The sequence below is a fragment of the Tachysurus fulvidraco genome, chromosome 21 (assembly GCF_022655615.1).
Source record: "Tachysurus fulvidraco isolate hzauxx_2018 chromosome 21, HZAU_PFXX_2.0, whole genome shotgun sequence".
NCBI classification, from domain to species: Eukaryota; Metazoa; Chordata; class Actinopteri; order Siluriformes; family Bagridae; genus Tachysurus; species Tachysurus fulvidraco.
This window is the reverse complement of record NC_062538.1, coordinates 20,406,808-20,434,307: the sequence shown is the minus strand read 5'-3', so window position 1 is coordinate 20,434,307 and position 27,500 is coordinate 20,406,808. Positions and strand designations below refer to the sequence as shown.

Genomic DNA, 27,500 nt, shown 5'->3' with positions numbered 1-27,500 from the left:
ACACACACACACACACACACACACACACACACACACACACACACACACACACACACACAGAGTTTCCAAAGCTCACAGCAAACAGAAACATCACGTGACGTTGTACACAGAACAGCAGCTGGCCTCAGTACATGTACAGCACATCATCGGGTGAGAGAGCGTCGAGATGCAAAACATCACGGCTGACATGCATGATGTCAGGAGCAGCCTAATTCGTCTGTGTGTGTGTGTGTGTGTGTGTGTGTGTGTGTGTGTGCGCGCTGTAGGCTGTAGGAAACATCACCCGAGGCAGGACGCATTGTGTCCGTGTTCCTCACTACAGGCCTCTGGTTTAGTCCCTACATGCTCAAGCCCAGTTTGACAATAAGCTCCTGTGTAGTGAATAGCAGGCATGTGAAAGACCCGAGCGCTCTTTTCAAAATTACCACAGGACTTTTATGTTCTCAGAAGCCAACATATAATTACCTCGCATAATTACTCCCTCGTATACACATAGAGAAAGCAGAGCGGAGCGGTTTGAGCCCGAGGACATGCGTCAGCGCTGCAGAGTGCATGTGCACACTGCGGTCCTGCTGCAACACACTGACGAAGGAAAGCAGAGGAAAAAATGGACAAATTGCAGCTGCTCTAACAAAAAGACCCTCAGGCTGGTGGGCTCGAGGATGACCTGAGCGCAGGGTGTGTGTGTGTGTGTGTGTGTGTGTGTGTGTGTGTGTGTGTGTGTTCTGGAATGATTATTTTTTTATTATTTATTTTAACTAAAGATTTCATAAAAAGCTTTCATAACTGTGAGGCTGAAGAAGAGGAAGAAGGACAGGGGCAAAGTCTTTATTATCGCCACATATACATTACTGCACAGTGGAATTCTTTTCTTCACATACCCCAACTGAGGAGGTTGGGGTCAGAGTGCAGGGGCAGCTATGATACAGCACCCCTGGAGCAGGGAGGGTTGAGGGCCTCGCTCAAGGGCCCAGCAGTGGCAGCTTGGCAGTGCTGGGCCTTGAACCCCGATCTTCTGATCAACGACCCTGTTTAACCACTTAACCAGTTGAGCTGAACTGCCCCGTGTTAAGGTTAATGTAAATGTAAAGGGAAGTGTTAAGCTTGTAATATTTTCTAATAAAAAAAAGACAAAATGTCAGATATTAAATGCACAAATAAACAAACAAACAAACAAACAAACAAACAAACAAATAAAGAACAAAATGCAGTGTTAATAAATAAATGGTCCTTATACTAAGACATTAAAATTAAAAATAAATAAATAAATAAATAAATAAATCTCTTTTTTTAATTAATTACATCTACATGTGACCTCACTATCACACGTGTGTAAAGGAGTGTAAAGTATAGTAAAGTATAATCTAGTCAAAGAGAGGGGTGTGTGTGTGTGTGTGTGTGTGTGTGTGTGTGTGGGAGACAGAGAGAATCATCTGGTGCTGTCCTGAAAGAAAAAGCAGATCCTCCGTGGCCCTCCACCCCCCTGTGCCTTTACTGTGTGTCTGTGTGGACACCATATGCTGTGGTGCAGCTCCAGTCTGTCCGTCTCGGTGCAGAGGAGGAACAGCGGCGGCTCGCAGGCCTTTACGACGAGCTGCTCGAACTCCAGACCTCGACTTTACGAGACTTATATGACCCCGAAGTGCGCTGTAAAGTCAGCGTGCTCAAAGACAAGCAGCACGTCTCAAAGTGCGAGTTCAGTCTGTCGCGCTGCGGTTAAAATAGAACGTGTGGCTCTGCAGAAACAAACAGCAGCTAATTAGAGGAAAAAAAACCTGCTGGCTTTATAATCTGTGAAGTTCAGGAGCGTAAAGATTCTTCGTTGCTTTGAATTGATCGCCGTCTCTGTCTCAGTGTCTCAGTCCAGAGAAATGGGGTGTGGTCATGTATCTGTCAGTCCCACTAAAGGAGGTGTGGCCTAAGTGTGCATCAGATCTGAGGAAGGAGGCGTGGCTTTTGTATTTGTCAGTCCCACAAAAAGAGGGACGGCAGAGTGCACCGTCAGGGCGAATTAAAGGAAGGTGTGGCCTAAATGCCCGTCAGTTCCGAAGGAGGTGTGGATTGAATGCCAGTCAGTGCCAAAGAGTGGTGTGTCAGTTCAAATAAGTTTCAAATAAGAAGGCGTGGCCTAAATGCCCATCAGTTCCAAAAAGGATTCATGACCTAAATGGCATCAGTTCCAATAAGGGGGCGTGGCCTACATGCACATCTGTTTGAAAGTGGGCGTGGCCTAAATACCCATCAGTTTCAAATAAGAAGGCATGGCCTAAATACCCATCAGTTCCAAAGATGGAGGTGTGGCCTAAATGCCCATCAGTTCCAAAAAGGATTCGTGACCTAAATGGCATCAGTTCCAATAAGGGGGCGTGGCCTACATGCCCATCGGTTCCATAAAAGGAGGCGTGGCCTAAATGCCAGTCAGTTCCGGTGAAAGTGGTATGACTTCCTAACTTAAAGACTGTTCTACTGAGATTCCAGAACCTTTTGAGGAACTATAGTTCTGGATCCATTCACACAGTTCCAGGTCTAATTTTGAGCGCTCTGGTGCTGGATACACATAACAAACACTGCTGAAATGTTTTTCACCACCAGACTGTCACCAGTTTGTCAAACTCCATCCTGCCCAGAAATATGTAATCTGGTCGATGCCGGTGAAACGACCCGCAATGTCGTGCTGGAGGAAATGCACAACGACTTCCAGAGAAAGTTCCTGCAATTGAAACGTCACATCGTTCTACCGAGGGCCGACGAAAGCAGGCGTTAAAAAAACAACAACAAAAAAAAAACGCTTGACGTCGCCCGAGACGGATCTCGGTTTCAGCTCGGAGTGTCGAGTTTCACCCAGACGCTCGACCCTGCTGTCCACTGTCACGCACAGCCAAGCCTGAGACCGAACAAGGCCATCGTTAGCCATTCACACACATTCAATATTCAGAGAGGTTAACTAAGTGTCTGTAAGCTACACATTTCTATACACATTGTTTTATTTCTCCGCAGAAGCCTTCAGACTAATAACATTATCCATCTTAATATTCGGGTTAAAAGAAAAAAGCGACGATCTGCAACTAGACAAAAACCAAAAAAACGACAGATTTATGTAGATGAGGAACATTTCATTAAATCATACGTTTTTTTTGTTTTTTTTTATTAACCAGTCCAGAGATGAGACGAGACGAGACGAGACGAGACTGAACACAGGAATACAAGCTGGGAGGAGAAAATGTGTCAGCTCATAGATCATTGTTATCCCACTTCCAAGGCAGTGTGCACATATACATCATTACAAACAGTAAAGACACTTTGTGTGGAAAAGTGGAACCCCGGCAGCTCGTGTTTCAGCCACCCCTCCTCCTCCTCCCTGCGTGCGTCCTCATTCATCATCACCGAAACCCAAAGGATTGTGGGATCGTATAAGTTTATACGCACGTCCCGAGTCGAGAACGTTCGAGCGTGATGTGGCAGTGTGTAGAAATACGATTCCCAGAATCCCTCGGCTGATTCATGTGCAGAAAGACGAGAGTCGGTAAGTTGACTCTCCAGGTAACGACAAGCGAGTCGATGCGAGACCTTCGCCGACTGCTTTACACACACACACACACACACACACACACACACATACACACATACCATACATTAAACAGACTCTAAATAAAAACTGTCCTCTTCCCTGGATCCTGTAAAGATTTGAAGAGCTTCATCAGGATAATTGTATTATATTTCCTATATTTTCCTCCAGGATGAGGTTGCCTTCTGAGTCTGGTTCCTCTCAACGTTTCTTCCTCATATCATCTCAGGGAGTTTTTCCTCACCACCATCTTGCTCATTAGGGAAAATTTCATTCATTCATTCATTCATTTTCTACCGCTTATCCGAACTACCTCGGGTCATGGGGAGCCTCTCAGGCGTCATCGGGCATCGAGGCAGGATACACCCTGGATGGAGTGCCAACCCATCACAGGGCACACACACACTCTCTCATTCACTCACACACTACGGACAATTTTCCAGAGATGCCAATCAACCTACCATGCATGTCTTTGGACCGGGGGAGGAAACCGGAGTACCCGGCGGAAACCCCCGAGGCACGGGGAGAACATGCAAACTCCACACACACAAGGCGGAGGCGGGAATCGAACCCCCAACCCTGGAGGTGTGACGCAAACATGCTAACCACTAAGCCACCGTGCCCAACTAGGGAAAAGTTATCTATTTTTATTTTGTTTTTATATATATATATATATATATATATATATATATATATATATATATATATATATATATATATATATATATAGTAACTTAATTTCTGTTTCCATTCTTATGTAAAGCTGCTTTGAGACGATGCGACTTGTGAGAAGCGCTACACAAATAAATTAAATTGAATTCATTATTGCATTGTATTGAAGATGCTGTATTTCCTCCTTGGTATGTTTGTAGCTTTGCTTTTTATTATTAACCATGAAATACACACAGCTCACCATCACTTCAGCCTCCTGTTCCTTTAACCTGATGACGTTCTGTAGACATGTGGGACTGGATGTTTTGCTCGTCATCTCTGCTCCTCTTGCACACACAATAAGAAAAATATTTTGCCATTTTCATGTTATTTTAAATAATTAAATAATAATAATAATTAAAAAATACTTCAAATGTTCTTGCATTTCCTATTTGATGACGTGAAACCAAATGACGATTACGTCTAAGCTTTAAATATGGTTCTATTGGCAGATTAGTTTGTTTGCAGTGAATAAATTGCCTTGATATGGGGACACAAAAAAAAAAGGCGCAAAAATGCCATGTTTTAGTTTCTGGGATAAAAAGCTAAAACCAACGCTATTATCCAGAACCTTTGTTTTGTTTCGGATAGAAAAAGCTCCACCGACAGATCTACTGTATTGACTAGTGTAAAGCTCATTAGACCGTTGAAGCCTACCAGAATTCCAGATGCCGGTTTAACAGCCGTCCCTGAAGTCGTCTCTCTCGATCTCTCTCGCGCCCACAATTATTTTATACTCTGGCTTCTTGTGCAAAATAAATAATTAACCAACTAACTAACTAACTAACTAAATAAATCCATAACAAAAGCCTATAAGAGAAGAAGGGAACATTAAGGGAGGAAGAATAAAGGACACATAGCAGCGACCAGGCCGAGCCTTCGCACAGAACTACGCCGTTGACCAGAAAGTTCAAATCCCAGGATTGCCAGCGAGCCTCTGTGGGGAATTTCTAAGTGAAACCCTTAACCCTCTGCTGCTGTAACAAATATATATGGATTGGAATCTGTGTTAAAGTCATTTGGATAAAAGCATCTGATGAATAAATGTAAATGTAAATGAAAGGATCGCACACACTCGCGATCCCGAGGGCATTCGCGTACGAGCCAAAGAGCTGCTCGTAAACGCGTTATTGCAATAAATAATGAATTAAACAGACAATTTATCCTTGTGCTAGCGCATGTAATAATAAAGGATAAACACATTAATGCAAATGGGGCCGTTTAAAGTCCGACTCATGGACTCTAAGAGGAATAAAAGGTTTAACGGCATTTAGTCATTTATACCTCCCGAGGAACTCTCATATTCATAGTTAAACAAACAAAAAAGTAATAAAAAAATTCAGTTCAAAGGTTCAAACTGTCAGAATGTGAAATAAATCCGCTTTATTTCATTGTATTTCCATCTCGAACTCCTCAGATGTCCAAATCCCTCTCTTTCTTTTTACCACGACTAAACAAACATAGGGTGTACAAACTTTTGCATTCACCTGTATTTTAGAAAGTATTTTGTTCGACTAAAACAACTGAAGCCTTGAACTACAAGCTGGAAACAAATGATTTTCTTAATATCTTGTTATTTAGACAGAAAAACCTTCATGATGGACAGTTTTGACGTCACTGGGATTAAAGCAGCTGCAGTAACGTGTTCATTAGACTGGAGACTAGAACAATGAACTGTCCAAAGGAACCCTCAAGGAAGCCACTTTGGTTCCAAAAGGTTAACTAGACCCTGTTTAAACCTTCTGCTCGGTGACGTGGCCGATTCTGCTGCGTTGTTCTACCGCTGGTTCAGCTGGAACTGTTCTAATCTGACAGGTTCAGCTGGTACATAAAGGAGAAGCCAATCTCTTAACACACCCTCGTTATGCTGATAAAGTCGTACAACTGAGCGGTTGAAGGTTTCAGGATCTTGTTTAAAGGTTTAACAGAGTTTCTCTGACAGGACGGGAAGCCAATTACCCTGACAGAACCTTACCCACTGACAGAAGCTTATTCTCAAAAACTTCCCACTGACAGAACCTTACCCACTGACAGAACCTTACCCACTGACAGAACCTTACCCACTGACAGAAGCTTATTCTCAAAAACTTCCCACTGACAGAACCTTACCCACTGACAGAACCTTATTCTTAAAAACTTCCCACTGACAGAACCTTACCCACTGACAGAACCTTACCCACTGACAGAAGCTTATTCTCAAAAACTTCCCACTGACAGAACCTTACCCACTGACAGAACCTTACCCACTGACAGAAGCTTATTCTCAAAAACTTCCCACTGACAGAACCTTACCCACTGACAGAACCTTTCCCACTGACAGAAGCTTATTCTCAAAAACTTCCCACTGACAGAACCTTACCCACTGACAGAAGCTTATTCTCAAAAACTACCCACTGACAGAACCTTACCCACTGACAGAACCTTATTCTCAAAAACTTCCCACTGACAGAACCTTACCCACTGACAGAAGCTTATTCTCAAAAACTTCCCACTGACAGAACCTTACCCACTGACAGAAGCTTATTCTCAAAAACTTCCCACTGACAGAACCTTACACACTGACAGAACCTTACCCACTGACAGAAGCTTATTCTCAAAAACTTCCCACTGACAGAACCTTACCCACTGACAGAAGCTTATTCTCAAAAACTACCCACTGACAGAACCTTACCCACTGACAGAACCTTATTCTCAAAAACTTCCCACTGACAGAACCTTACCCACTGACAGAACCTTACCCACTGACAGAAGCTTATTCTCAAAAACTTCCCACTGACAGAACCTTACCCACTGACAGAACCTTACCCACTGACAGAAGCTTATTCTCAAAAACTTCCCACTGACAGAACCTTACACACTGACAGAACCTTACCCACTGACAGAAGCTTATTCTCAAAAACTTCCCACTGACAGAACCTTACCCACTGACAGAAGCTTATTCTCAAAAACTTCCCACTGACAGAACCTTACACACTGACAGAACCTTACCCACTGACAGAAGCTTATTCTCAAAAACATCCCACTGACAGAACCTTACCCACTGACAGAACCTTACATACTGACAGAACCTTATTCTCAAAAACTACCCACTGACAGAACCTTACCCACTGACAGAAGCTTATTCTCAAAAACTTCCCACTGACAGAACCTTACCCACTGACAGAACCTTATTCTCAAAAACTACCCACTGACAGAACCTTACCCACTGACAGAACCTTACCCACTGATAGAAGCTTATTCTCAAAAACTACCCACTGACAGAACCTTACCCACTGACAGAACCTTACCCACTGATAGAAGCTTATTCTCAAAAACCTCCCACTGACAGAACCTTATTGCCAAAAGAAACTTACGCCCAACAGAACCTTACCCACTGTACTCACAGCCAGACAGAACCGTGCCCCCTGACAGAACCGTGCCCCATGACAGAACTGTACCCCATGACAGAACCACCCCCCTGACAGAACCTTACCCCATGACAAGATTTTACCCCAAGACAAGATTTTACCCCAATCTGGAATCAGACTGAACTTTTTTGACATACTGGTTATCAGACGGCAAAACTGATTCACCAAACACCAAAATGTTGGTCCGGACCCAAGAAATCGAGACCTCAGGAGTGTAATTAATCCCATCACCATGGCAACAAATCGTCCCCTTTTTTTGATGGTAATATTTGTTGAAGGAAAAAAATGTAAACGTAAAGAAATAATGTGGGGGAAACAAAAACAAACAAACAAACAAACAAAGGGAAAAAATCAACCACCAAGAGACATTTTAAGGGAAATACACAGGATTTTTTTTGTTATAACTAATGCTAACACATTGTTTGTACATCTCCAGAATAAATCACCAAAAAAAAATCTATATATATATGTATATCAATGAAAAAACAATGAAAACAAACAAACAAAAAAAACAACAACTCTCATTTATTTTCAAACTCAAAGTCAAAGGCAAATAGTTAAAGGTTAAGAACACACATACATTCAGATTTTTATTTATTATCATTTATAGAGCGGTGAACAGAAAGAAAGAAAGAAAGAACGGAGACTGTGTTCTGATCGCAGTCTAAATACGGTACATTATTACTATTATTATTTCCTCTGTGTTACCTGAGTGTGTAACATTCTGTACTTCCTCCATGACTTACATTTCCTCTGTCCCAAAAATCACTAAAACAAACTTAGCAAAAAATATAAATTACAGGTCATCAATTCAATCGAAAAAATAAATCAGTCGAAAGTGTGTGTAGTGTGATTCAGTAACTGTCCTATTACTTCTGGTGTGTGTGTGTGTGTGTGTTTTGGTTTTTATTACAATATAAACTTATGTAAAATACCGTCCGTGCCGCTACACGAGTCACGATACACGGATCTCACACACGTTGCCAGATGAAAGAAAAGTAAGTATAAACCTTTTTAACGTGGTGTAACAATATGAGCCACAACAGTAACAGAAACATGGAGACTGTGACGCACACGTCGTACAGGGAAAGTGTGACAAAACAGACAGAAAGAAGTGTGTGTGTGTGTGAGAGAGAAAAATAGAGAGAAAAAAAAAAGTGTGAGAAACTGAAAAAAAGAAAGATGCATTTTTCTGTCCCAAACATGCTGTGACACGTCCATGCATTTATTAATGGATCGATCCATTGGATACATGAATACACGAAAATGATACATAAATTTTTACAGTATTTAATAGAGTTTATAAGTATCTAAAATATGTTTACGATCTGTATTCGTTTTACAGAAGGAACGATTTCTGCCGTTTTTATATATATATATATAAAAAAAAACAAAAAAAAAACTAAAGTGTTATATTATATACGAGATGCTGAAGAGCTGAAATAAGGAACAGGTCAGAGAATAAATAAGTCATTTGTTTAACCAAAAGAAGCAAACGAGCAGAAAGCTTTAATATTTCGACTTCTGAGTAAAGCTGAACCGCTGCCTGAAATCCAGAAATGACCCGATTTCTTATTCGTTCATTTCCTAAATATTTAGAAATAAACTTAAATCTAGAAATATGTTCTTTATTCTATCTCAGTCCTGACCTTTCCTACATGACCTACTGAAAAACAAACAGCGAACGTCACATTATAATCAGGGCCCAAAAAAAAAAAGCTTCGGAAGCGGTAATGAATGCTCGCTTCACAGCAGAAATGTACCGATCCCAGAATTTAGTGCGATCCCGCCCCCAGCCCCGCCCCCATCCCCGCCCAGGTGACTCTTTGTTCAGTAAGTGTGCGGTGTTTTGATTGACGTGTCCTCGGCGTCTCGTTGCTGATGAGAGAAGACGCTGGAGATGACGGAAGCCCGGGAGTCCGATGACGAGGAAGTGATCCGGTAAGTCACGAGTGCATGTCCGATTCTCACCTTAGACCTTCAAGCTGCGAGAAACTTTCCGAAGCCTTTTTCGAGCTGACAGTCAAGCGGAACGTCCAGACACACACACGCTCACGCGCACACACACACACACACACACACACTCACCAAACGTTCTCTCAGGCTGAGTCCATGCTGAAAAGCTCAATGCCCTGAGAGTTCCAGTACAGACCTACTGCAGAGTTAAAGACCAAGGACCACACGTAAGGGATGAAGAAATCCTCGGGCTGGTCTTCCTCCACGTACTTGAATTTTAGCTCCGGAAACTTCTGCAGGGGGAAAAAAAAAAAACAACACCACAAAAATTCATATCATATCATCCACCGTTATCTATAATTTGGCTGCAGAACAAAAAAAGGTGAAACTCTGATGAATCTGATCGATTCTTCCCAGATGTTTCCACAGCTGTGGTTATACGATGGCACTGAAGAGTTCACACGTTTCCCCCCGCAGCCTGAAAACGCTCTGCGATCTGATTTCACGGTGTAAAGGTGACTCTTCTCTGTAATACCATCTACTAGGCAGGTAAATAAACTTCAGCTGTGTTAAGTAACAGTTATCTCGACACCTCGGGCGCTTTTCCTGTTTAAACCAAACTCTCGACTCGTGAGTAACTCGAGTAAAGCTTTACCGTCGCTTCTCGCCGTGTGATTAGCGCCGGACGTTCCGTCCGCACCGCGCTCGCTGATCACAAATCTCTCTCGCTGTTTTTGTTTTGATCTCAAGATTGGAAAAGAGGCAATAAAACCAAACCACGTAGCAAAGTGATCCGTCGTCAGCTGTTAGCAAACACAGAACGTAATGCTCGCTCACTCACTCTCATTCTCCACCGCTTATCTGAACTACCTCGGGTCACGGGGAGCCTGTGCCTATCTCAGGCGTCATCGGGCATCGAGGCAGGATACACCCTGGACGGAGTGCCAACCCATCACAGGGCACACACACTCTCATTCACTCACACACACACACACACACACACACACAACGGACAATTTTCCAGAGATTCCAATCAACCTACCATGCATGTCTTTGGACCGGGGGAGGAAACCGGAGTACCCGGAGGAAACCCCCGAGGCACGGGGAGAACATGCAAACTCCACACACACAAGGCAGAGGCGGGAATCGAACCCCCAACCCTGGAGTTTCCCTTCCTGGAGTTTCAGAAGGTTCAGATCAACACACGCTTCCTCTGAAGTTCGCAGGTTAGCGTGACGCACTTTGAGGACTGCCCTGTTCCACATACGTCACCTCACAGACGTCTATGATTGGCTAGAGTCACTGTGATTGACAGGGGAAAGAGCGTACGATCCCTTCTGCCCTGAAAGCGCCGATAATTTGTTCACTTATTCGATTAATAAAGAGAAATAAACAGAAACATTTCCGTGCTACAGTTGAGCAGCCGGATCGCTTTGTTCTTCCGTCTTACTGTAAAACGGTACGGTGAGAAACCACAGCCTCTCGCTTCAGGGCTCGTCTAAAGCTACGTCCCCCTAAAACATCCGCACGCTTCCGTATCTGCATGGACGACGTTTCCTGTGATCAGCAGAGACATGAGACGGTGCTGTTTGGACAAGGACACGGCTTTAATTTCCCTTTTGTTTTCTTTGGCGTGCAGACAAATAGGAACCAAATTCCATACAATTTTTTTTCACTTTGCTAGTATGGGTTACGAAAGTTACACAAAATCTAGAGCTCCAATACTTATGTACTTAACTTTAGATTTAGAGTCACGGAGGCGGCACGAAGACCGGACGTTTACGTCTAAGGACATATTGACTTGGTGGCTGCTGGAATATAAGTAAGATTTTTCACCACCTTCCCTTCACCACTAGAACCCGGCGAGAAAACCCTGAAAACTACGCTGGCGCCACCCAGAGCGTCGTTTAGCCAGATCTGACAGAAGGTCAGCGGCATCTCCGTCAGCAGCAGGCTGAGCCGAACACGAGCCGATGCCAGGTGGGTGCCAGCCAGAGCGCCAGCAGGTAGGCGGCCCGGCTCCATCAATAATGCACCGCTGGCCGATCAGATTGCCTGCCGTTTCAGACGAGCCTGCCTCGACTCGCTTTCATCTGTCCGCGCTACGCGAGATGCCATCGGTATGAGCTTTCCGCACCACCTCGGATCGTAGCGTAGCCTCTATGCGCCGGCCCTGAGGATACACGCTCTCCTTTTACACTGCACAGAGAGCGACGCCGGTCAAGCAGGCACGCGAGGCAGAGCGCTTCGGGTCAGGAGGCTAACGAGGACAGCACGGACGAGCGTGTTTAAATCACCACGGTGAAGCTCTTTAAAGATTTCTGACCTTGCAGCTGTGTTACACTCACAGTATTTTACTCTGAGCTTCTCACCTGAACTTTACACATCTTTATAGTCCACCACTGAAGTCCTGCTCCAGTTTGGACCAGTTCATGCTCCAGTTTGGACCAGTTCATGCTCCAGTTTGGACCAGTTCATGCTCCAGTTTGGACCAGTTCATGCTTCTGAATAAAAATCGGAACTTTTTCCAGGTGCAATCGATACTCGTGAAGCTTAAGTACACCGACAGTCGAAACGGGACACGATATCGCTGGCCGTTTGCCTGCAATCCCAGAAGATCGATGGTCACATGATCAGTTTAAAAACACTCGTGTCCTGTACCTGTTATACACACGCCTTATATAAACAGAGACTTTTACACCAAAACCCTGTAATACACTTCACTGAATCTGTAATGCTGTGCCCTAAAAACACACACACACAGACACACACTCACACACTCGTGCACAGACACACACGCACAGACACACAGACACAGACAGACAGAGACACACACACACACAGACACAGACAGACACAGTACACACACACACAGTACACACACACAGTACACACACACACACACACACAGGCACACACACAGGCAGGCACACACACACACACAGGCAGGCACACACACACACACACACACAGACACACACATACACACACACAGGCAGGCACACACACACACACACACACACACACACACACACACAGTACACACACACATCCCAGAACATGATGTTTCTAAAGAAGAGTGGGTCAGACAGGGTCTGGGCAGAACTGGCTCATGACTGGCTGGTATCCAAGGTCATTATCATCATCATCATCATCATCCTCCTCCACACACACACACACACACACACACACACACACACACACACACACACACACACACACACACCACCAAAGCAGAACTCACACAAGAAGCCCACCAATACGAGACGATGTGACCTTTGTGAACATGAATACGTTCATTCTTTATATTTACGTCAGTTTACAGTAGCAAGTTTGAATATGTAGGAGACAAGAACTGTGTGTGTGTGTGTGTGTGTGTGTGTGTGTGTGTGTGTGTGTGTACGTACTAAGGTCACACTGAGGTCTCTGTGCAAGCTGGATTGCAGCATATTCTCCCTCCACTCCTAAAGGAGCCAGACTGTCTCTGTCTTATCACTACAGAACACCACACACACACACACACACACACACACACACACACACACACACACACACACCAAACAAATCCCACAGCCTCGGGTCACTTGACCTACTACACACTGTTCTCTCTGTTCCCAATAAGAGCGACAGAGAGACAGACAGACAGACAATGAGAGAGAGAGAGAGAGAGAGAGAGAGAGAGAGAGAGAGAGAGAGAGAGAGAGTGTAAAAGAAAGAGAAAGCATGTAAAGACAGAAAGACAGAGAATGCCAGGGCAGAGAGAGACAGATAAAGAAATGCTGCCTTTGCCCATGTACACTGACCAGCTGTGTGTGTGTGTGTGTGTGTGTGTGTGTGTGTGTGTGTGTACACTGACCAGCAGTAACATTAACACAAGAGACTAATATCGATTATCTCATTAGAGTGGCAGCTGTCAATCAAGACATGAGAGTTCTCGAAAAATGAGCAAGAGTAAGGACTGAGGGCCAAACTGTGCGGGCTAGACGAGTGGGACAGATCGTCTGGGACACAGCAGGTATTATGGGGTGATCAGGTGTTCAGGGATTAGTCTGTGGTCCAGAAAAGAACAAGCGCTAAACCTGTGACTGGGTCATGTGTGGTCTCGCCTCACTGATGTGTACGAGGAGTAAAGGATAGCAGATCAGGTCTGATCCCACAGAACAGCGCCTGGAGTCACGGCCTGGAGTCACGGCCTGGAGTCACGGCCTGGAGTCGTCACCGTCTGTGGTCGTCACCGTCTGTGGTCGTCCACCGCCTGTGGTCGTCCACCGCCTGTGGTCGTCAACCGCCTGTGGTCGTCAACCGTCTGTGGTCGTCAACCGTCTGTGGCCGTCCACAGTCCGTGGTCGCCACCGTCTGTGGTCGCCACCGTCTGTGGTCGCCCACCGTCTGTGGTCGTCACCGCCTGTGGTCGTCACCGTCAGTAGTCGCCCACCGTCTGTGGCCGTCCACAGTCCGTGGTCGCCACCGTCTGTGGTCGCCACCGTCAGTAGTCGCCCACCGTCTGTGGTTGCCCACCGTCTGTGGTCGTCCACCGTCTGTGGTCGTCACCGTCTGTGGTCGGGTGGGTTTAATGTTATGGAGGATTAAGTGTTCCTCTGCCCTCCCTGTATGTGGGTGTTTGTGTGTGTGTGTGTGTGTGTACGCATACATGTGTGTGTCTAAGTGTTTACTGTCAGGGCAGCAGGAGAGAACCTCACCTTTCTCCCTCTCCCGATCTCTCACTCTCTCACACCCACACAGACACACACCCCTCTGGGAACCCTAATATCTGCAGCAGCGATCATGTGTGCGTGTGTGTCTGTGTGTGTGTGTGTGTGTGTGTGTGTGTGTGAATAAATCTGTCTGTCTAGACAAGCGTTTCTCAATTTCAGTACCCAGGAGACCCACACACACACACACACACACACACACACACACACACAGTGTCTAGACGATGTTTCAGTAATACAAACACGTTTACGTCAGACTGTAACAACACGCAGCTGATTCACAACCTCGCTATAATAAATAAATTATTTGGGGGAAAAACACTGTTGCTCGTGCGGGTGGAAATGTTGCGAGATCAAACTGCTGAAGAACAGCAGAACATTAGAGCTGGTGTGGTGAACTTCATGTGATGACGATGATGATTATTATCATCATCGTCATCATCATCATCATCATCATCACTGTTCATGGAGCAAGGGTACACCAGTTGAGTTGGTCCATGAACAGTGATGATGATGATAATAATAATCAGAGAGAGAGAGAGAGAGAGAGAGAGCGGAAGAGAGCAGAGGGAGAGAGAGAGGGAGAGAGCAGAGGGAGAGAGCAGAGGGAGAGATAGAGGGAGAGAGAGAGAGAGCATACTCAGAGAGAAAGGGAGAGACAGAGAGAGACATAGAGAGAGAGGGAGAGATCAGAGGGAGAGAGAGATAGAGGGAGAGAGCAGAGGGAGAGAGAGAGGCAGAGAGAGATAGATGCTGTGGCTAAAAAAAATTACTCAAGGCTCATGTTCATAAAAATAAAACACACACACACGACACACACACGACACACACACGACACACACACGACACACACACAATTAGGAGAGTGCAGCATGACGGATGAACAGTGCACACGCTACATATTTACTGTCTGATTTATGACCAGCAGCAGGGGGTTGTGGGTAAGGAGTGTAGATTTATTTGCGTCCTGGGCCCCTGCTGTGTGTGTGTGTGTGTGTGTGTGTGTGTGTGTGTGTGTTCTCCTTGAGATGTCATTGTGTGTGTGTCATACAGTAGTAATGAAAGACCATGGAGGAGACATTAGTGATGATGGTGATTAAGCCTGAGCCTGAACACTCATTGCTACACTTCCTTCTGCACTTTCTCTTCTGTTCCCTCAGGAAGACAGGATGAAGGGCGAGAACTTACACGCTGCTCTTCTGTGTGTGTTTGGGAGAGAACGCACGCGTACGACGAGGTCAAACTCAGGACGACGAGGCACTAGTCATTCACTCATCACTAGTGCAGATGGGAAAAGAAGGAACAGCTGGAGGAGGGGAAGAAAAAAAAAAGAAGAGGAGGAAGAAGAAAACCAAGATATAGAAGAGGATGAAGATGAAAACCATGCGAGAGAGATGAGGATGAAAACCACAAGAGGATGAAGAAGAAAACCATGAGAGAGATGAGGATGAAGAAGAAAACCATGAGAGAGATGAGGATGAAGAAGAAAACCATGAGAGAGATGAGGATGAAGATGAAAACCATGAGAGAGATGAGGATGAAGAAGAAAACCATGAGAGAGATGAGGATGAAGATGAAAACCATGAGAGAGATGAGGATGAAGATGAAAACCATGAGAGAGATGAGGATGAAGATGAAAACCATGAGAGAGATGAGGATGAAGAAGAAAACCACGAGAGAGATGAGGATGAAGAAGAAAACCACGAGAGAGATGAGGATGAAGAAGAAAACCACAAGATTATGAAGAAGAAATCCACGATAGAGAGGAAGTAGAAGAGGAAGTACATGAGGAAGTAAAAGAGGAAGTAAAAGAGGAAGTACATGAGGAAGTAGAAGAGGAAGTAAAAGAGGAAGTACATGAGGAAGTAGAAGAGGAAGTAGAAGAGGAAGTACATGAGGAAGTAGAAGAGGAAGTACATGAGGAAGTAGAAGAGGAAGTAGATGACGACCTGCCATCTTTCTACCAACCACCTGTTTGTTCAGTTTGATGGCCAGAACATGAAGAACTCGATGTGATGTTGAACTGAACATTATTTCTGCCCTTGATCTGTTTATTATTATTGGATGGTCGCTATAGAAACGATATCTAACGTATTTACTGATCTGACGAGCCGACGTGTAGAGAAGCGACTTATTCAGACGCTGAGGTGACGTGGACGTCCTGTACGGTTTTACGCCGCACGCCTCTCCCTGATGGAGAGGTCTCATGGACGTCAGACTCATCATGGTCGGGTGGAAACAGGAACAGGAAGTAGAGCCGAAGATTAGAGAACAAACAAACAAACAAACAAACAAACAAACTGGGCTGAGGTTTCAGTTCAGAGTCAGAATAAACAGAAACTGATTGTATCACAGTGAGTCCTGTGCAGTGTGTGTGTGTGTGTGTGTGTGTGTGTGTGTGTGTGTGTGTGTGTGTGTGTGTGTGTGTTCTTCCTCTTAAAGCCTCTGCTTCTATATTTAGATTTGGTTTGGTTTCTACATTGGAAAATGAAGCAGTGACACAGTACAGGGTCAGTCCCTGTGTGTGTGTGTGTGTGTGTGTGTGTGTGTGTGTATGTGTGTGTTGGTATGTGTGTTGGTATGTGTGTGTGTGTTGGTGTAAACACCGTTCGTACCTTCAGGCGGTCTTGAGGCAGGGCGACGGCTCCTTTCTTGATGACCTCTTGGACTCTTTCTACAGACAGGTCGCTTCCTGCCTGCTCCAACCTCTGACTGAAGAATCCGATAACCTACACAACACAAACACAACACAAACACAACACAAAGCATCAACACAAACAACACAAACACAACACAAACACAACACAAACAACACAAACACAACACAAAGCATCAACACAAACAACTCAAAGCATCAACACAAAAAACACAAACACAACACAAACACAACACAAAACACAAACAACACAAACACAACACAAAAAACACAAACACAACACAAACACAACACAAAGCATCAACACAAACAACACAAACACAACACAAACAACACAAACACAACACAAACACAACACAAACAACACAAACACAACACAAAGCATCAACACAAACAACACAAACACAACACAAACACAACACAAACACAACACAAAGCATCAACACAAACACCCAAACCACCACACAACACCACACACACAACACACACATCACACAAACACACACCACAACACACACACACACAACACAACCCACTACACACACAAACACACACAACACACACAACACACACACACAACACACCAACACACCCATACACACACACCACACACAAACACACACACACACACCAACACCAAGCATCACACACACACACACACCATACACACACAACACAACACAAACCACACACCACACACATCACACACACCCAACACACACCACACACAACACAATACACACACCACACACAAAACACACACAACAACACAACACACACACACAACACAACCCCACACACACACACACACAACACAACACCACACCCACACACACACACACAACAAAACCACACAAACCACCACACACACACACAAAAACACCAAACACACCCCCACACACAATACACACACACACACAAACACACACCACACAACCCACACACACACAACACCATACAACACAACACACACCATACCACACACCCACAAGCATCAACACAACACACACACAAATCATCACACACAACACCACACACACAACACAACACACACCACCACATCAAAGCATCACACACAACATCACACACACACACACAACACAACACACACACACACACACACACAATCAAACACAAACACAGCATCACACAACACATCAACACAACATCAACACAAAGCATCAACACACACATCACACACAACACACCACACATCACACAAACACACACACAAAGCCATCAACACACAACACACACAACACAACACAACACAACACAAACACACACACAACAAAACACACAAAACAACACAAACACAACACAAACACAATACAAACACAACACAAACACAATACAAACACAACACAAAGCATCAACACAAACAACACAAACACAACACAAACACAATACAAACACAACACAAACACAACACAAAGCATCAACACAAACACAACACAAAGCATCAACACAAACAACACAAACACAACACAAACACAACACAAACACAATACAAACACAATACAAAGCATCAACACAAAGCATCAACACAAACAACACAAACACAACACAAACACAACACAAACACAATACAAACACAATACAAAGCATCAACACAAAGCATCAACACAAAGCATCAACACAAAGCATCAACACAAAGCATCAACACAAACACAACACAAAGCATCAACACAAAGCATCAACACAAACACAAACAACACAAAGCATCAACACAAAGCATCAACACAAACAACACAAACAACACAAAGCATCAACACAAACAACACAAACACAACACAAAGCATCAACACAAACACAACACAAAGCATCAACACAAAGCATCAACACAAACAACACAAACACAACACAAACACAACACAAAGCATCAACACAAACAACACAAACACAACACAAACACAACACAAAGCATCAACACAAACAACACAAACACAACACAAAGCATCAACACAAACACAACACAAAGCATCAACACAAAGCATCAACACAAACAACACAAACACAACACAAAGCATCAACACAAACAACACAAACACAACACAAAGCATCAACACAAACACAACACAAACACAACACAAACACAATACAAACACAACACAAACACAATACAAACACAACACAAAGCATCAACACAAACACAACACAAACACAACACAAACACAACACAAACACAACACAAAGCATCAACACAAACACAACACAAAGCATCAACACAAACACAACACAAAGCATCAACACAAACACAACACAAAGCATCAACACAAACACAACACAAAGCATCAACACAAACAACACAAACACAACACAAAGCATCAACACCACTAACTAACACGCTGCAAATATTACAACTGCTATACAACAACAACAACAACAACAACAACAACAACAACAACTTTTCCACCACACTACAGCACTCAGTCTTCAGGACAAAGTTTTTATCCTCTTTTAATACACACTCTCTCTCTCTCTCTCTCTCTCTCTCTCTCTCTCTCTCTCTCTCTCTCTCTCTCTCTCTCTCTCTCTCTCTCTCTCTCATTCACTCTGTCTGTCTCGCTGTCTCTCTCTCCATTTCCCTGTCACTCTCTGTCCGTCTGTCTGTCTCACTGTCAGTCACACTCTCTCCATCTGTCTCTCTGTCTATCTCTCTCTGTGTATCTTTCTCATTCACTCTCATCTCCATTTATCTTTCACTCTGTCTCTCTCCATCTGTCTGTCTGTCTGTCTCTCTCTCTCGGTCATGCTCTCTCCATCTGTCTGTCTGTCTGTCTGTCTGTCTGTCTGTCTGTCATGCTCTCTCCATCTGTCTGTCTCTCTGCGTCTCTCCAGGTCTGTATGCGTGTCTGTCTGTCTCTCTCATTGTGGGTCTTTCCCAGTCTCTCCCTCTCTCCCCCATCTCTCTCTCCCCATCTCTTTCTCTCTCTCTCTCCCCATCTCTCTCTCCCTGTCTCTCTCTCTCTCTCTCTCTCTCCCCGTCTCGCTCTCTCTCGCTCTCCCTAAACCCCCTTTCTCTCCCCATCTCTCCCTGTCTCTCTCCCCCCCAGTCTCTCCCACCAGTCTCTCTTCCCGCCCCCCCAGTCTCTCTCTCTCTCTCTCTCTCTCCCCATCTCTCTCCCTCCCTCCCCGTCTCTCTCTCTCTCCCCCCGTCTCTCTCTCTCTCCCTCCCGTCTCTCTCTCTCCCTCCCCGTCTCTCTCCCTCCCTCCCTCCCCGTCTCTCTCTCTCTCTCTCTCCCTCCCGTCTCTCTCCCTCCCACCCCGTCTCTCTCTCTCTCCCTCCCGTCTCTCTCTCTCTCTCTCTCCCAGTCTCTCTCTCTCTCTCCCCCAGTCTCTCTCTCTCTCTCTCTCCCCGTCTCTCTCTCTCTCTCCCCGTCTCTCTCCCTCCCTCCCCGTCTCTCTCCCTCCTTCCTCGTCTCTCTCCCTCCCTCCCCGTCTCTCTCCCTCCCTCCCCGTCTCTCTCCCTCCCTCCCGGTCTCTCTCTCTCTCTCTCTCTCTCCTCCAGTCTCTCTCTCCCAGTCTCTCTCTCTCTCCCTCCCCAGTCTCTCTCTCTCTCTCCCCCTCTCAGTAGTAAGGTTAGGTTCAGGTGAACTTTAGATGACCTGCCTGCTGGATGGCTGCCTGAAGGTATTTAACAATAAATCTTTCCTCGTTTGTTGACGTGACAAAAAAGCGGCACTGCACAAATTTAACTGCAAGGAATCTGAAGCATGACATCAAATCTTTACACACACACACACACACACACACACACACACACACACACACACACACACACACACACACACACACACACACACACACACACACACGTGTTCAGGCTCACAGCGAGACAGCACCCAGCTTTAGATTTAAAGTAATGAGAGACAGATAGTCAGTGATGAGGTGGTGTGACGCCACACGCTTTCAGCTCCTCAGTAACACACTGCAGTCTGTGAGTACGGAGTAAGAGATGATATTTAATTAAAAGAACATTTTCTGAAACAGATCTCGGTACGATTCTGGTCCGATACGTTAAAGAAACGTAACATACTTTGAGTTTGTGGGGAAAAAAAACAACATCGGACTGTTTCAGAAATGTTGGAATCGTCTGCATGCAAACAGGAAGCTGTTTCTCTGGTTTGGCTGGATTGGTAATGATTAATTATTTATTATATTTTAATTATTCGGTTTAACATCGTACATGATGAAATAAAGACACACACTCTCAGGCGCACATACACACACACACACTCTCAAGCGCAAACACACACACACACACACTCTCTCTCTTTCGCTCACTCGCACCGTATCTAGGTTCTGCATGATGTCCTGGAAGGAAGGATGTGAGCGAAACTGTTCGAAAAGTTCCCTCTTGTAGAGAAGTCCATACACAAGGTTGGGGTTGTGATGCAGCGAGTTACACAGACAGGAGTTTATGATCTCCAGCAGCATGCGGATCACCTCCTCGATCACACTGAGGTCCTGTGCCTGGGGTGAGAGAGAGAGAGAGAGAGAGACAGAGACAGAGAGAGAGAGACAGAGACAGAGAGAGAGAGGTCTAATAAAGGTCACAGTTTTTTATGCCTGAAAAGACTGTGTGTGTGTGTGTGTGCGTGTGTGTGTGTGGGTGAGAGAGAAAGTGACGTGACATACGGCTGACGGCATACGGTGACCCGTACTCAGAATTTGTTCTCTGCATTTAACCCATCCAAAGTGCGCACACACACACACACACACACACACACACACACACACACACACACACACACACACACACAGCAGTGAACACACACACCGTGAACACACACCCGGAGCAGTGGGCAGCAATTTATGCTGCGGTGCCCGGGGAGCAGTTGTGTGTTTAATGCAAACTGTATTACACTCTGAATTAAAGTTTGGACATCTTTTTTTTTTTTACTACTTTTCTGCTTTTTTGAATAACAACACGGATATTTTGAACCTGTATGTGGGGAATTATGGGATGTAGTGACCTAGAAAGAGGAAGCTTTACACACTCTAGGTACCCCTTTAACACCAAAAAGACCCGGGTACTGGTACAGAGCTGGTGCTGGTTCAAAGTTGGTTCCACTTGCGAACCTTCTACGAACCGGTTTGCCTTTCCATCGGTTAGAGAGCGTCACAGAGCCGAGTGTGACGTCACTGTATACGTCTCATCTCTCTCAGCAGCGTCGGTGCAGCAGCGACAATCACTAACACAACAATGGTGGATGTCGCTTTACTGTTAATGCTCATGGCTTTGTGAACCTACACTGGCATCCAAACGCGGCGAATCCAGCGTGTACGTGCGGCTCCGTGTAATCTGTATAAACGGAGGTCGTAATCTAGAAACTACTTAACGTTATTTTATCATTAAACACAGAAAAATTAGCCTTAGCATGTAGCTAACTACTATCATGTGTGCTGATAATGATGGTATTGAGGTAAAGTAAAAGTGTATTAAACATTAGTATGCGTAAGGTACATCAAATATCAAATGCGCTAATAGTAGCCCCGCCCCCAGGTGCTAACAGTAGCCCCGCCCCCGTCGTTCTTGAGTCGTTTTGGTGCTACTTAAGGACCACTTTTCCTGGTTCAGAGCCGGTGCTTTGGCTCTCGAAAAGAATTAGGCTCCGCACCAGCACTCGAACTGCCTCGGTGGAAAAGAGGCATAAGTACCTCCTCAAACAGCCTTATTTCAACAGAGAGGCATTTCTTCTCAAACTTCCCCAATATCCAGAACTCCTCACTTCTTCTCCTGATCTCCAAGTGCTTGAGGAAACATTTTGGGAAGTGAGGTCATCATTTACCTGTGTGACAAATGTCTGGAAAAGTCTAAACTTTTGACCAGTAGAGTAACTACAAACATTACAGGTTGGTAAATACTACTGGGAAAAAGCCAAAGTGGAAAGTGTCTGAGAGTCCGGTTCCAGACATGAGGTGTTATTCTTCATAAGACCGGCTCTGAGACAGCTGGAGAATGTGCCTGGACTGTTTGGTTGAGGTACATCCCCCTGGAGGAGGAGGAGGAGGAGGAGGAGGAGGAGGACAGTGAAACAGGAGGGATAGTAACATGTGGCATCGCAAAAGCCTGGTTAAAAGGACAGTATGAAGGCAGAAGGAGGACAGACAGGAAGCAGAGCAAGAGATGACAAACGTTTGGTAAAGACAGCACACAGACACGCAAGGAGGCTGGACGGTGTGGTACTGAGGAGACCGAGAGAGGAGCTGAGATGAAGGAGTAAACAGACCAGGAGGAGAATATGGAGGAAGAGGAAGAAAGAAAGGAAGGAAAAGGGAAGAAGAAGAAGAAGAAGAAGAAGAAGAAGAAGAATGATAGAAGATACGAACAGAATGAGAAGCAAAGGACAAGAAGAAAGAAGAGAAAGGAAGAAGAAGGAACGAAGAAGGGCAAAGAAGAAGAAGAAGGAAGGAAGGAGAAGAAGAAGGAAGAAGAGAGAAGAAGGAGAAGAAGCAGAGACGAAGAAGAAGAAGAAGAAGGAAAGGAAGGAGAAGAAGAAGAAGAAGAAGAAGAAGAAGAAAGAAAGGAGAAGAAGAAGAAGAAGGAAAGGAGAAGAAGAAGAAGAAGGAAAGAAGAAGAAGAAAAGGAGAAGAAGAAGAAGAAGAAGAAAGAAAGGAGAAGAAGAAGAAGAAGGAAAGGAGAAGAAGAAAGGAAGGAGAAGAAGACGACGGAGGAGAAAAGGATCGATGGAGGTCTAAAGAAAAGACCAGAATCTCCAGCTAGAGGGGGGGGGGTGGTTTGAAGGGATAGCAGGCAGAGGAAAGAGGAGGTTTGATACACAGATAATGAGCAGACCTACGAGCAGGCTAGATGACGGAACAGCGATCAGACCAGAAAAAAAAAAGAGATGCTTGATGGTAAGCAGACCAAGAGAGAGGGATTGATGGAGGTCTAATGAGCAGACTGAGAGAGGCAGGATGGATAAAAAAAAGATCAAATGAATTGACTGGATGAAAGGATAGCGAGCAGCCCGAGACCGGACGCTTGATGGAAGAACGGCGGGCAAACCAAGACAGAGGGTTTGATGGAGATCTAACGAGCAGACCAAGAAAGGAAGGCTGGATGAAGGGATAGCGAGCGGTCCAAGAAAGGACACTTGATGGATGGATAGCAAGCAGGCCAAAAGAGAGGGATTGATCGAGATCTAATGAGCAGACAGAGAGGGTAGATGGATCAGATGAAGTGACTGGATGAAAGGATAGTGAGCAGGATGGTGGAGGAGGTTGGATGGAGAGATATTGGGCAGGAAAGTGGAGGAGGTGTGATGAGGACCGTGTAGCAGAATTCTGGCCACATTCAAGCCCACTCACTTTTTTTTCCCCCCCGCAATTAAAGTGCCGTTATAATCCAGGAGGACCAGAAGGAAAACACTGCGTCGATTACTCGTGCGTTTGTTTTTTATCTGCTTCTACAAACAGCTCGCTCTTCGAGGAGGACTTCAGGAAGCTCGATTATCCGTGGTGAAGTTTACATGTACATCACCACCCAAGCTGCCAACCTACGTCGGGCGGGAGGAAAATAAATAAAATACGCAGCGAGTTTCGGGGGAAAGTCGAGAGGAAAGCGTCGAATTTCACAACTGATGGAATCGTGGCTTAGATAAAACAGGCAGGGGAAGCGGTGAGACGAACAAAAGGGCGGTAACGTGTGTGTGTGTGTGTGTGTGTGTGTGTGTGTGTGTGTGTGTGTGTGTACACGCCTTAGGGAGCGTATTCCTGTAGGCTCGGCAACTCTTATTAACTTTGATAAAGATCGAGCAGACAACACTTACCACAACGTGTGTGTGTGTGTGTGTGTGTGTGTGTGTGTGTGTGTTGAATGCGATGTGCTTGCCGATATCCCGCTAGCGCACAGACCGCACGCCGGACAAGCCGATTCACCATCACGCAAATCATTTGCATAGACAAAATAAATAAATAAACAAACAAAAACGAACAAACAAACAAACAAATAAATAAATAAATACGTGCCACTAGCGGGGAAAAAAAACAAACTACAACTTTTATATAATAGTTCAATTAAAAGATTGAGGGCAGAAAAGTGGTGATCTACGCTCCACAGAATTTGCATTGAAGAACAAACTCCCCGAAACAACTTCCCCACATCAAAAGGTCTATTTTCCTTAAACAAATTCCACTGGCGGCAGAAGAAAACAACAACAAAAAAACAGAGTCGTGTGACATCTGCTCTACAACGGCGGCCTCGCTCCTTTAGACGCCTTTTGTCTCACGACCGACCGTAAGCGGTTTACACAGTGAACATCTGGAGAGTAGGAACGTGAACAGACATCAAAAGACAGCAGATTTCCTTACATAAGCTCTTTCGAAATTTGGAAGTATCGTGACAGACAGGAAACAAACAAACAAACAAAAAAAAAACAACACACACACACACACACACACACACACACACACACACACACAAAGAGCCCAGAGTCGTATTTATAACGCCACAAAGACTACGGGCTCCTGACATGGGATCGGTCCTTACGCGACCGACGCCGTTCCCGAATAAAAGACGAGCTAATTCCAGTTCGGCGCTTCTCGCTTTGAAATGTTGACCTACGGACTAGAAGACGGACAAGACGTCTCCGGTTCCGGAGGCGAGGTGTCGGATTTCGGCGGTTTTCCATGACGGAAAAGAACGTTTTGACATCGTTGTTAAATTCATGTCGTTTGTTTGACGTTTATGGAAGGAAGTCTCCGGTGTCGGTGCTTTGGGAAAGTCTTCAGAACGTTTCACGAGATTAAGAGTACCTATAAACGGATAAGAACAATAAACAAATAAAATAAATTGGCAAATTAATTGAAATATTTTTTTTTTAAAAAGCACCGTATTTAGTTAAATAAATAAATAAATAAATAAATAAATAAATAAATAAATAAATAAATAAATAAATAAATAAATGACTCATTTCTACCGCTTATCTGAACGTCTCGGGTCACGGGGAGCCTGTGCCTATCTCAGGTGTCATCGGGCATCGAGGCAGGATACACCCTGGACGGAGTGCCAACCCATCACAGGGCACACACACACTCTCATTCACACACACACACTCACACACTACGGACAATTTTCCAGAGATGCCAATCAACCTACCATGCATGTCTTTGGACCGGGAGAGGAAACCGGAGTACCCGGAGGAAACCCCCGAGGCACGGGGAGAACATGCAAACTCCGCACACACAAGGCGGAGTTGGGAATCGAACCCCGACCCTGGAGGTGTGAGGCGAACATGCTAACCACTAAGCCACCGTGCCCCCCCTCAATAAATAATCAATCAGCAGCAAATTTCAGTAGCATAAACTGACTAAAACTCGATGCTCGTTATCTTCCTACATTTCCACCAGCACACTTTACTTAACGTCGGGTGTTCAGCGAAGACTCGTAGCTTTATTTGGAACTTTACAGCTGGATTTGTCATTTGATTCGTTTATATTTGAACCCTTTTACATCATTTGATTGGATTTGATTGGGTTTTCGACGTGCTGAGCGTTACCTGGCTGCTGGTATGTGAGGTGCGAGATCACGAGGCTAACTGTAGCGCAGCCAAGCTAAGCAGCGTGAGTTCGGGTGGGGGTGTGAAGGTGTGATGTGGTGGGGAACGTTCAGCCATCTGTCGGTGAAGGTGCTGGGAGGAAACCGGTCTTCTCTTGATCGTCTGAACGATGGTCTTATTAGTAGCATGTAGCCTTGCTTAGCGCTGCTAGGAAATCCTTCGTGTAAATAAACACGACTTTGGCCAAACAAAATGGGTCGTTTCTTCCCGTTCCTGGCTAAAGAAGATGATGATGTTTTTTTCCCGTGTGGTTGTGCGACTCTTATATGCACCATGTCAGTACTGTGACCTAAAAACCGACGGTTTCTACGACGATCGTTCACGGTCGGCCCGAGAGCTTTTGAGATTCCTCGGGCTCTCCGTCTTAAAGTGGCGGCGTGATGGCGAATGGATTTGACTCTGAGGTCTGAAGCGCTTTATTTAAACCCGTGCTACAGTTCCAGGCTGTTCCCGGACCACCAGAGTCGTTGGACTTTTATAAGAATCCGGATCCGGTGGAGGTGACCTTTAAGATTCGACCTGAAACTCTAACAGCGAATCTAATCGCCTTGAAACGAATCCTGATGTGAGAACGACAGGAGCGAGTGCACTTGTAGATTATGTGAAGAAAAGGAAAAAAAAAAAAAAAAGGTTGTAACCCGCAGACACAGTAAACGTGACCGCGAGAGCAACAGGAGCACGAAGCCGCAGACTCCTGACTCACGGAGACGTCCTGTTGTAGCTCCAGGGCGGCTTAAGGGCCTCGTGCTAATGAATTAAGCCCTGCTGGGGAAAACTCCTGCTGCCCGTCAGTCTCCATGGCTGCCTCCTGGAAGGCTCTATGGATCTGCAGACGGGCGGCGGCCATATTAACGATGCGGGAGACTGTCGCCAGCGTTATTAATGTTCTCACGGTGGTTACTTTATCAAAAGCATTAAAATGCTAGG

At 45.1% G+C, this 27,500-nt stretch overlaps 1 protein-coding gene across 6 annotated transcripts in view; it reads right to left on the bottom strand.

Moving 5' to 3' along the window:
• Positions 1–8,190: 8,190 nt before the first annotated feature.
• dym (dymeclin) overlaps positions 8,191–27,500 on the bottom strand; it is a 73,643-nt gene continuing 54,333 nt past the window's right edge. For 4 of the 6 annotated variants that reach the window (XM_047805333.1, XM_047805330.1, XM_047805332.1 and 1 more), the window contains 3 exons: positions 21,301–21,483; positions 16,967–17,080; positions 8,191–9,932 (listed from right to left, as the gene is read on the bottom strand). In XM_047805333.1, coding sequence (XP_047661289.1) covers positions 9,783–9,932; positions 16,967–17,080; positions 21,301–21,483 — 447 coding nt within the window. In that variant the 3' untranslated portion in view covers positions 8,191–9,782. Of the gene's footprint in view, positions 9,933–12,011; positions 12,242–13,046; positions 13,135–16,966; positions 17,081–21,300; positions 21,484–27,500 lie in introns of all 6 variants that reach the window. The other 2 variants (XR_007138916.1, XR_007138917.1) reach the window with 2 other exon arrangements.